Source organism: Spermophilus citellus (assembly GCF_964194105.1).
Source record: "Spermophilus citellus genome assembly, chromosome: 4".
NCBI classification, from domain to species: Eukaryota; Metazoa; Chordata; class Mammalia; order Rodentia; family Sciuridae; genus Spermophilus; species Spermophilus citellus.
Genome location: NC_138185.1, coordinates 7,094,696 through 7,106,921, shown reverse-complemented (window position 1 = coordinate 7,106,921; position 12,226 = coordinate 7,094,696). Strand labels below are relative to the sequence as shown.

At 49.9% G+C, this 12,226-nt stretch overlaps 1 protein-coding gene across 3 annotated transcripts in view; it reads left to right on the top strand.

Annotated features, from left to right (window-relative positions):
* The window catches only part of B4GALT5 (beta-1,4-galactosyltransferase 5), a 73,780-nt gene that overhangs the window by 45,727 nt on the left and 15,827 nt on the right, over nucleotides 1–12,226 (top strand). For all 3 annotated transcript variants that reach the window (XM_081293136.1, XM_081293138.1, XM_081293137.1), the window contains exon 2: nucleotides 10,085–10,219. In XM_081293136.1, coding sequence (XP_081149262.1) covers nucleotides 10,085–10,219 — 135 coding nt within the window. The remainder of the gene's footprint in view (nucleotides 1–10,084; nucleotides 10,220–12,226) is intronic.

Here is a 12,226-nt window from a genome sequence, read left to right as displayed (position 1 = left end):
TCCCCAAATGATTCTTTTGGGGAGGTATTAGGTATTGAATCCAGGGGTGCTTAAGCACTAAGCCACATCTCCATCCCTTTTTATTCTTTATTTTGAGACAGGGTCTCACTGAATTGCTTAGGGTCTCAACAAGTTGCTGAGGCTGGCTTGGAACTTGCGATCCTCCTTCCTCACCCCCCGAATTGCTGGGATTATAGGTGTGCCACCATGCCTGGGCCCCAGAATAAGATTTGAGATCATTTTCTCTGTTAATATGTGTACTACCCCACCCCCAGTTTTCTTTAACCACTTTTTATGTGAAAATAGACACAGTTGCTCCAAAACGTTTGAATAGATGTGACAATGTTGCCAAAAAATTCCTTTCATCTTAAAGTAAGAAAGCTGTATTTGTTTCTTAAATGTGTGCCACCGTGTGCTTACAACCTTGGACCTCAGCATCTCCTGGTGCCTGCTACGAGCGTCCAGTATTTTAAATAGATTTGAAATGCCAACATTCATGATCCCCATTAGAGCTTCAAATTTAGAAGATTTCATAAACCTTATAAAATGTGTGGGATGCATCGTGCCATCATGAGTATTGGCACCACTGCTGAAGTGGAGTATTGGAAACTGGTCACACCTGAGATGTACACAGGAAGGATCCAGATTAGGGGGGTTGTGGGGAACCTAGCTGAGGGCTAGGTGTCGAGCCCCTAGGACACTTCCAGTGAGGTTGCTGAAGACATGGGCTCTGGGCAAAAGACTGCTGAGAAACCTCTGCTCCAGACGTTAGCGACTTCCTCAGACTCACTTCCTCGTCTGCAAAATGGGGTAACCACCTGCCTGTCCATTACCGTGCAGATGAAGTGAGATGACACACAGGGGTCTGGGAACAGCACATAAAGACTCAAATAAGGGGCTGGGGATGTGGCTCAAGGGGTAGCGCGCTCGCCTGGCATGCGTGCGGCCCGGGTTCGATCCTCAGCACCACATACCAACAAAGATGTTGTGTCCGCCGAAAACTAAAAAATAAATATTAAAAAAATTCTCTCTGTCTCTCACTCTCACTCTTTCTTTAAAAAAAAAGACTCAAATAAGTGCATTAATATTTTCGTAGGAATCCATTTCCTCATAAGCAGAATGAGTGGATTCATTTTTTCACAAAACATCTGATGGGTGGAGCAGGTAATCTCAGATTGGGGGTAGAGTTCGATTATTTTTTAGGTTCTGATACTATAGTGACATAGCCACACAGTGTACATAGCAGCTGAATTCACAGTAGCTAAACTGTGGAACCAACCTAGATGCCCATCAATACATGAAGGATAAGAAACTGTGGCATATATACACAATGGAATACTACTCAGCATTAAAGGAGAATAAAATTGTGGCATTTGTAGGTAAATGGATGGAGTTGGAGAAGATTATGCTAAGCGATGTAAGCCAATCCCCCCAAACCAAAGGCTGAATGTTTTCTCTGATTAGTGGATGCTGATCTATGATGGGGGGGGGGTCGTGTCATGGGAAGAATGGAGGAACTTTGGATTGGATAAAGGTGGGATGAAAGGGGGTAATGGGGATAGGAAAGATGGTGGAATGAGGTGGTCATCATTGCCTTAGGTACACGTATGATTGCATGAAAGATGCGTGTCTACACTGTGTACAACCACGTTGCGGTCCGTTTGTGTATGATGAAATGCATCCTGTTGTCATGTACAACTAAGTAGAACAAATAAAAATAATACATAAATAATTAGATAGCACAGGTTTTGCAGATACCCTAACATGCAAATAAATAAATAAAATAAAATAAAATAAAATCTGTGCCTGGGGGGTATACCTGAGTGGCAGAGCACTTGTCTAGCACATGCGAGGCACTAGGTTCCATCCTCAGCACTCCATAAAAATAAGTGAATAAAATAAAGGTGTTGTGTCCATCTACGACTTAAGAAAAAAGGGTGTTCTTTTGACACACTTCTTTTGACACACTTTGTTTTCCCTTTTTTTGCAGTCGGGGGGTTGAACTCACACACACTAGGCAAGCGCCCTGCCCGAGCGCCTCCCCCCCTTCCTAGTTCCTGTTGTGTCCTGGGGACATGCTTCTCACCTGGGAAGGGCACGGTGTGAGAGTGGCCACGAGCCCCCTTCCCGTTTCCTTCTTTGAGTCCCCTTTGCTTCTGTTCTCTGTTTTCTTCCCCGTCCTTAATTTTATTTTGAAAGCATGGGCATGTGAATAAGGTGTAACCACGTATTCAGAGATCGGCTCCAGTGTTTTCCTAAAACTCCCACATTGTTGTCTGGAGGGGTGTTGAGAGCAGAGAAATGTGACGAGTGAGCCCAGGGAAAGGATGCGCCCCCCGCCTGCCAGGGATGGGGATGCTAAGCAGCTCCCTGCTGGCTCTGCAGCCCTCACTGCCCACCCACCCTCTCTGCCTAGCATGAGGGTGTCCATGGCTTCACTCCTCCTGCCCACCTCTTCAGGATTCTGAAGACGTGCTTTCTTCCTGCTGCTTCATGTAGACAGAAAGGACAGACTGGCACGGTTTGGGCGCCCAGCTTAGAGTAACCAACTGTGATTTTACATACAAAGCCTCACTCATTCATCCAGGAGGCTTGGGTCTGGGCAGTTCAGTCCATAATCATCTGGAGCTCCAGATTTTGACTAGGGGTGAATTTACTTGTTTGATTGATTTCTACTAGTCGGTCCCCTTGGATTGAAGTGCAGTCCTGGCCCACTTCTTCCATGCCAGGGCTTTGAGAATGAATTTCACACCCCAAGTGCAGCATATGAAGCCTTTTGTAGTCTGGATGCTCCTGCTCTAGCTGCACCATAGGTGCCCTTCATGGTGATCTTGCCGGGCTGACTTTAGTTGCTCAGGTGTGTTTTCTGCCTGTACCCGAAAGTCTTTATTTCTGCTCTTCCTTTCCTGTGTTGGGGCTCTTCCTTCAAGACCTCACCCCCACCCCCACCTCCACTCCAGGAGGATTTTCCTGGCCCTTGTCCCGGCACAGTTCTCCTGTTCCCAGACAGATGTGACTGGAGGCCAGGCCTCCTTGTTAGCCTTTTCCAAGACGACCCTGGGACTGTTTAGGTCATTTCCCCAGAGTGAAGGGCAGTCCTGGCACGTCACACCTATGTGATGACTCTTGGTGACGGTGTGCTTGAGACAGTTGGAAGGGCTCGTCACCAGTCTCTGACTGGGGTTCTGTGTCTGTTGTGAGGTTGTGGGAAATCATGAGGGCTCTTTGCTAAGCAAGTTCAGGGAACCTTGGCTCTCTGCATTCTCCCCGTAAGCAACCTGAGCTCCAGGTCAGCTCTGAGTCTCGCAGAAAAGTAGTAACCTACTCAACCTGGCAGTTGCAACAAACTTAATTAACAACAAGTGTTTCTTTCAGAAAGAAATGGCAGCCTCACAGGGAGAGAGACGAGTGGTGATTATGCAAACACCCCTCACCTGCATCTGCCACTTGCTAGAATTTTGCCACATTCCATGTGGCTCCACAGACACCTGAACCCCCTGCGTGCATGTGCACATTTTTCTAACCATTTGGAAGTAAAGTTGTAGATATCTGATGCTAGCCCTCTACACACTTAAATATGCTCCTCCTAAGAAGAGGGCACTCTGTATGACCACAGCGCTGTGATCACTGAAGGACCCGAGGTGGGCTCGGTGAGTTCCATGTTCAGGTTTTTTCCCCTTGTCTCAGTGTGCCTTTCGCCTTTCCTGTTTCCTGTTCATGGTTTAATCAGAGTTCCTGGGCTGCATTGGGTATGTCTCTTAATCTAGAACGGTTCCAGTACTTTTATGTGATGCCCCACATTTTGGAATTCTCTTCTGATCTCCTCTGAAATAGGCTAGCAGGACCATTGGGTAGGAGGAGCCGGTTCCTCTTACTTGCCTGTGTTAGGAGGTGCAACCTGAGGATGCTGGGGTGCCTGGGTCGGGACCCTTGGGCATGGGGGAGGGGTGAAGGTGGCTGCTACTCGTCCTGCCTTTTGATCTGGGTTCTGGTTACTAGGCATATCCATGCCTAGGTATGAGCTGGGACCTTGGTGAGGGGTCAGCGAGCGCCCGCCTTTGCAGCGTTACACTTCCTTGTGTGATTAGCATGTGATACATGGGGTGAGGCATGGGGCTGTGTTGTGGTTGCCTCCTTCCAGTCGGCCTTTCCCTTTCCCCTGAGGGTTTAGCAGCCCTGAGCCCTTGAGATCCGTGCCAGGGGGTGACTCAAGTGAGGCTTCAGACACCAGACCTGCCAGAGTCCCGGATCCTTAGGGATGGCTTTTTTTTCTTTTCTTTTTCTTTTTTTTTGAACAGGGGATTGAACCCAGAGGCCTTAACTGCTAAGCTACAGGGCCTTGCTGAGTTGCTGGGGCTGGCTTTGAACTTGTGATCCTCCTGCCTCAGCCTCCTGAGTGGCTGGGATTACAGATGGGGCCACTGCCCAGCCCTTGATGGTTCTTTTTGTCCTTCACGTGTACCCCATTAAGGATGTTGTGTCTGAGTGCTGTGTTCACAAGTTACTTGAATTGTTTTCTGTGGGCCCTATTTTTCTTCCTGGTAATTAGTTCATGGATTTCGTCATTTTTTGGTAACTATTATTGACGTATAATATACATATTAAAACCCGTGTAAGTGAGCAGCTTGATGGATCTTTACAGCGTGGATATGCCTAGGTAACCGGAACCCAGGTCCAAAGGCAGGACGAGTAGCAGCCACCTTCATCCCTCCCCACGCCCAAGGTGGGGCCCTCCGTGGGCACATGGGTTGGGGTGCTGCTCTTAGACGATGCGGACACCCATCCCACCACACATGGCTTTGGTGTCTGGCTTTGCTCCACGTGACGTGTGGGAGCCCTCCCGTGGTCCCAGCTCTTTCCTGTTGGTGTGCAATAATCCCCAGATGGGGGCAGGTCACTGGTGAGCCTCTGGGCCATTTGATGTTCAGGACCCTCCCAACACTCCTGGTCTCCTTTATGCCCTCGCGCACTCCGCCCGCCGCGAGTCCTTATTCAGCCACTTGCCTTTGGATGAACTTTCAGTTTTTTCCTTTTTTCCCAGGGTTTCCTGTTACAATTAATGTCTCACAAGTTCTGGATAAATTTGTGCTTTATAGTAAGGGGCATTTTTAAGGAGCTTTTCTGAGCAGGAGGAGCAGCAGGGAACACTTTGGGGAGAAAGCTCATCTCTGTGCTCTGCGCAATGGTGAGGGCGCCGGGCCTTTCCTGGAGCAGGTGCACGCCGTGCTGGGTTCCCGAGAACGGAGTCTGGCTGTGGGGAATAAAGGCTTCCAGTCCCATCGGGTCCCTCTGGAGCAGGGTGGCGCTGAGGAGAGTCCACTGCCCTGTCCCAGTCCTCGCCCTTTATCAGCACATTCACTTGTGAGTGCATCTCACTGTGTGTCCTCGTGTCCCTGGCGCCTGTTCTGTGTAGCCACGGGGTGCCTGCCTGGTCCCCCTGGAGCTTGTGTCCTAGTGGGAGGCCAGGTAGGCTTGCAGATTTGTGGCCCTCCAGGGGACGCAGGGGCGGGTGTGGAGGGGCTCTGGAGGGCGGCTTTCTCCTCAGCCCACCCTGCTGGCCTCCAGGGGGCTGGCGAGCCAGCGGAGGGTGCCTGCCATGCACGCGTAAGTGTCCTGCTTCATGATGTCAAATCAGGTGGCTCCTGATCGGGAGAGTCAGTTTCATTGTTCTGTGAGGAATTTTTCCAAGTCATGGTCATTTTTAGTGTGTTCAAGGGGACATGTGTCGCCTGATGACAAGATGGAGGCTGGCGGGATTCTGACGGAGGGGGAGAGTAGGTCTTCCTGTTAGAGTCCTGGGCAAGAGGAGGGCAGGCTGCTCTCTTGGCCAAGAGGTAACCTTGGTCCCCTGCCGCGGATGAGGCCCTGGCCCAAGGCTGCTGCACTGGCCTCTGGGTGGAAGTTTCGGATTGCAACCTCAGTGCGGTTGATTTTTCTCAGCTGAACTGTGGTTTTGAGAGCTTCCTCACCTAGACTCAGGAAGAGGTGAAAATTGGTATCTGATGACATGCACAACGCAGGGTCCTCGTCCTGCACTGCACTCACAGTTCTGGCCGAAGCCATCCTTTGCCTGCCCCCTACCTGCCGCCTGCCCCCTGCCTGCTGAGGGAGCTCATCCTGGCGCCCTGGGGCTAGAGCTGTGCACAGTGGGGCAGGTGCCCAGCAGGCACTTGCAGGAACCTCAGAGGATTAACAAGCAGCTAGCCGCTGCCCACTTAATACTGTGCTTTCACTGCTGTTCGGCTGCTGGCTCAGGCGCATGCTTCTGCAGTTTCCAGGGCGGAGGGCATGAGTTAGGTCACGAAGCACCTAACTTTACCTCTTGGGTTTTAACTTGCAGTCATATAGCCTTAGGCGAATTACCTCTGGAGGGCTTGATGTCTTAAATGGAAAGTTGAGATGGTATCTGTCACAGAGGTGTCAACCGTAAAGGGAAAGCTGGTGTGGGAGGGCACAGAGTTCCTCCTTTGGGCCAGAGCCCTGGGCTGAGTAGTAAGGCTTCTGACAGAGACACTGGGAGGCCCTACGTTCCTTCTCTACGACCAAGCGGCACAAAACAGAAGGGAGCTTAGCATCTGCTGCTAAGACGGGGGATTCTGCTTCCACTGATCTCAGTGTGGCTCTGAGGAGCGACTGCTTCCACAACAGGCATCAGGTGTCAGCCGAATACCTACCTGACCCAGGGGAGGACCCTCTAAAGTCCACTCACAGAAGTACCCCAAACAGAATTTCCCAAGGTGAGCTCTGCAGAGAGCCACTCCATGTCACTGGTTATTATGCAGAGAAGGGTGCTGGGTTGGGAAGTGGCAGGTTGGGTAGCTGAACATTCTGGGAATTTCTGGGCCTTGAGTCACTGTACATCACAAATCTCCAGAAGGGGCCGAGTGGACAGTTCTTTCGCAACAGATGGAGCAGGGCTCCTAGTGGCTTTCCTTGTTCCTGGGCTCCTCCGAGTGCACCTGGACCACTCTGTCACTGTGGGTGCTGGTTTGTCGAAGGCAGACAGCTGGGCCAGTGTTCAGAAAGAGCAATGGGGGGGGGGGTGTGGCGCACACAGGAGGATGGAGAGGGAGGCAGGTGAGAGGCAGGAGGTGAAGGGGACTGGGAAACACTGTGGCCTGAACCAGGGTAGACTTTTCTTTGCAGACGGTGTGCGGACTGTCTGTGTGCATGGAATCCGTCATTTCTGGGTAGTGTGGAAGCATGAGAGGATGTTGAGGAGTGTCCTTAAAATCCCAGCTGGTCCCAAGCCTGTGAATTTGTGATTGTTTCCTTTTGTTTGGTAATATTTACTTCCTCAGTCTTTTCTTATTTTTAAGCATTGTACTAGTTCCTGTGGATAATTAGAAACAGTATCAGCAAGTGTGAATTTATTAGCTGAACAGCGAGACTAGCACAGGAGACACAGGCGGCAAACTCAAGACAAAGTAAACAAAAGCCAATCTTTGAGATCTGTTTGAGAAATGGAAGAGAACTGGCCTGGTACCAAGGCTTCCTCCAGAACCACATCAGCTGGGCTTGAGGGGTTAATAGGATGTGCCTGGCAGAGAGGGCAGAGCCCCTGCAGGTCAGCGGCAGCTCAGGGATGAAGGCCGAGCCCGGGCGTGCATCTGCTTGGCCAGGACTGCGAGGAGGAAAGATCCCTGCAGTCGGGAGGGAGCTGAAGACTTGAGAGCCACGTGGGTCTTGAAACCTGGGAGGGAGCTGGTGACAGTGTAGCTGGACCAGTGAAGCAGGGTTAAGAGGGTGGCACACTGGGTCACTTCCGTGGTGCCTGGAGAACCCGAGGCCGAAGGTAACTGGCGTGCGTTAGTCATAGTTGCTGGCCTCTCAGGTTAATTTCAAGGATTGAGAAAAAGAATCACACAATTCAGGACACAATAAATACGGACGATTTTTATTTATTGTGTAACTGAAGTTCCCTGTAGCGGTGGGACAGCAATACGGTATCTGTCACCCGAGAGCTGGTTATAGTGCAAGCTTGTGGGCCCTGCATACCCAAGGACTCGGAGCCTTGCAGGAAACAGGCTCTCGGAAGCTCTGGAGGAGCAGGACAGGCCTGGAGAGGCGTGAGGAGGCCATCGCACAGGAATCCACAGCTGGAAGCAAAGCCGAGGGGGGGAGGCTGAAGCGGCTGAGCCCCTGTGGGAGGAGTGGACTCTGCAGGCCCAGCACAGGCTCTGCCGTGCTGCTCGGTGAACACTGTCACTGGTTTAGCAGTCAGTGGGGATGAGGGGAGATTTCAGGGCCACAGCAACATATTATATAGCCCAGATGACAACATAGAACAAAGTTAGAAACTTGGTGCAAAGTTGGAATCTTAGGGTCACTGGCTATTCACGGATGGCTGGCCCGCTGCGAGCCAGCACTGTGCTGTATTCTGGAGTTAGAAAATGAGATGTCACTCCTGTTGCTTAGGTTTCGCAGAATTACATGTTGCTCGGGTTTGGAAGCTCTCTTTTTCCTTAGCTTTTTCTAGCCATGATATCTGATCTGTTTTCTGACCGAGTCGGAAAGTAGTGGCCGCCTTGGTCAGCGCAGAGCGCTCTGAGCCACGCCCCACTCCTGACGCGCTGCACACTGAGTGTCTGCTCATAGAGGGGACTTGGAATCTTTGGACGAGCTCGTGTCCATTTCATGTTGGCCTCGGGGTTTAACACTGGGGAGTTGTGCCCGTCATTGTCCCCAGCCTCACTCCCATCACCACTACCAGCATAGATACCAAACACAGCTGCTTGGAATAAAGTAAATTGACTTTTGAGCGTCATTCATTCATCTGCTCAGTCACCGTTTACTCCCATTATGTCCCGGACACTCTGGTAATAATGATCAGTGTCAGCAGGATGCTTCTGTTGAAGAGCAGAATTGGTGGCCCAGGCTGCACACGCTGCCTGGAGGGTCACTCTGCTGAGGCCTGTGCTGCCTGCGGCTAGGCTAGAGTCTAGCCAAATGTTGGGGTGGTTCTACCTTCAGACACAGAGCTTGGATTGTAACTGACCACCCATGAAGGACACCCCTTCTCCCTGATGAGGGAGAGTGAGTAAATAGAATGCCTGATTGGGAGTGTCTTAAAGCCACACAGTTTCTTGAAAATAGGCGCCCTCATGTTTGAGATGGCGAACGGGGTTCACGAGTTCCGTTCGACGTGTCTGTGATCTCCTGGTTTTGCATTCTAGAGAGACTTAAGGGACATCAGGTGGTCACCCTGCAGAGATGACAGTGACAGATTAGGCTGGCTAATCTGAATGCTCATCTGTTCAGTGTATGCCCAGGTGACAAGACCATGCTGCCTGCGCTTTCCCTGTTGCCTCGCACCGTTGTGCTGGTTTGGTGGGGACGCAGGGCGGCTGGCATTCTGTTGTTACAAACCCCACAGGAGTGTGGAGCCTTAGTCTGCCATTTCAGGAGGGTTCACAGGGCCAGACCCGATGCCAGTGTGTGCAGAGGCAGAGGAGTCAGCAGTTTCAGTTCTCTGTGGGGGCCATCTGGTGTGGAAAAGGTGACCTTAAAGAGAGCAGAGACCTTAAAAATGATTTAATGGACTCAGGGCTGGGGTTGTAGCTCAGCGGTAGAGCGCTTGCCTTGCATGTGTGAAGCCCTGGGCTCGATCCTCAGCACCATGTAAAAATAAATAAATAAAAATAAAGATATTGTGTCCATCTACAACTAAAAAAAATATTAAAAAAAAGTCTTCCTAGCATCACGGTGCTAGGACAGAGATTGGGGCTGGAGACCAGCTTTTCTACAACTGATGAATATTGACAGAAATTCCCCTGAGCCTTCCAGGAAATGTTAGTGTCCTGAAAACACTGAATCCAGCATGGAAAGTAGAGATGTGGCCTTGTCGGGTTTTAGAGCTGAAAGAGGTTTTACAGGTGCAAAAAGAAAAGAAATCCATGGCTCAGCGGTAGAGCGCTCGCTCGCATGTGAGGCCCGGGTCCGATTCTCAGCACCACATAAAAATAAATAACTAGAAAAGACATTGTGTTCAATACAACTAAACAATAAACGTTAAAAAAAAGAGAGAGAGAAACCCAAAGTGGCACGCTGCTGAGTTCCCGTGCTCTGCGCTCTTGTTCCGCAGTGAACACCTACCTCTTCATGATGCAGGCTCAAGGCATCCTGCTCCGGGACAACGTGCGGACCATAGGTGCCCAGGTGTATGAGCAGGTGGTGCGCAGCGCTTACGCCAAGAGGAACAGCAGCCTGAATGACTCAGGTATGTTCTTAGTAAGAGGGAGTCCTGGGGTGTCTCCTCCCAAGGGGTAGATTGGCTTCAAAATGGGAAAGGGTGCGTTTGAAGGTGAGGCGGGCGGCCTGGCCCCGCTGCGGAGGGGGCGCTCCTACCCGGCGCCTAGCTCACTCCTGCTCACAGGCCGTGAGGGCGAATGGGTGTCTTGTTACCCCTCCTCATGCTTTTCAGGCAGGTAAAGGGCCTTTCAGAATACTCTCAAAGACCCCCTTCCCTGTAGTGGCCACCAGTGTCCTGCAGTAAGCAGGTTGAGTGTGTGTTTAGGACCACAGCAGAGCAGGGGTTCAGAAGCTACTGGAGGAAATGATTTTGACTTATTTTCAGGAAACGTGTTTGTCCAGCTGGGAAGGGGAGCCCGATGAGCCCCTCGGCCTGGCTGCATGGCTTCACACTGGGCTTGTTGATCTGATTTGGAGGTACACGTGGTGGGGAGGGGTCGAGTCTGTGTGGTGCTCTGCGGTGTCATAATCTGGCGCTGGTTGCTGAATCAGGAGAGGTGGTCCAGCTCTTTGTCCTCCTGGACCCTCTTGAATTTTTCCAGCCTGAGACGTCTCCAGCCCCTGTTCACGGGTGCTGTTGTCGAATCTGAACGGATTTCCATTTCATGATGGTCATGTGATTTGGGGACAGTTTTCACAAACCACAGTGGCAGAAAGGCAGCTCCTGGAGCAGGTGCAGGTGCAGAGGGTGTGCTGGCTTTCCCTCTGGTCAGGTGTGGGGCTCACCTGTGGTCTGGTCTCTGCTGCGTGGTTGGGTCTGGTGTGTGAGCTTCCGTTGCTTAACACACACCTGAAATAAGCAGCCTAGGAGACGCTCACTGTGGCTCACCGTCTGAGAGGTCCCAGGCCACGGTCAGCTGGCACCACAGCCAAATAAATAAATAAAATAAGAAATTTCATTGATAACTTAATAAAAATATTTTTAAAAAAGACTGTGCCCATCAAGTTCTTCACCTTTAAGATGAAGCTTTTCCTTTCTTTTTAACTTTCCAGAAACTGAATACAACAGACCTTATAAAAGGAGGTTTTCCTGTCCAGCCAGGGATGGTTTAAAAAAAAAAAAAAAACTAGAAGGGTCTGAGATGTTTGCATAAGCACTCAAAATTTGCCCCCTATTTAACCAAGGATAATATGCTTTTCTGTGGCTTCTTAGATTCCATCTAAGCCCAGTTGTTTGTGTATATTTTTTTTAATTTTTTTATCTGGTGCTGAGGATCGAACCCGGGCCACATGCATGCCAGGCGAGCGCGCTACCGCTTGAGCCACATCCCCAGCCCATTTGTGTATATTTTTAAGTAGGTTCTTTCTTCTGAATCAGTCCTCTCTCCTGTCATAAGTTCTGAGATGGTCTGAAGTTCACTGTAGAAAGTGAAATTGCTTTGCTGTGAGAATCACCCTGTGGTACTTGGGAAATCAAGAGAAAGTATTGCTTCTTTTTTTTTCTGTTTTTTTTTTTCAAATTTTTTTTTATTGGTTGTTCACAACATTACAAAGCTCTTGACATATCATATTTCATACATTAGATTGAATTGGGTTATGAACCCCCAATTTTACCCCAAATGCAGATTGCAGAATCACGTCGGTTACACATCCACAATTTTACATAATGCCCTATTAGTAATTGTTGTATTCTGCTACCTTTCCTATCCCCTACTATCCCCCCTCCCCTGCCCTCCCATCTTCTCTCTCTACCCCATCTACTGTAATTCATTTCTCTCCTTGTTTATTTTCCCATTCCCCTCACAACCTCTTATATGTAATTTTGTATAGCAATGAGGGTCTCCCTTCATTTCCATGCAATTTCCCTTTTCTCTCTCTTTCCCTCCCATCTCATGTCTCTGTTTAAAGTTAATCTTTTCTTCCTGCTCTTCATCCCTACTCTGTTCATAGTTGCTCTCATTATATCAAAGAAGACATTTGGTATTTGTTTTTTAGGGATTGGCTAGCTTCACTAAGCATAATCTGCTCTAGTGCC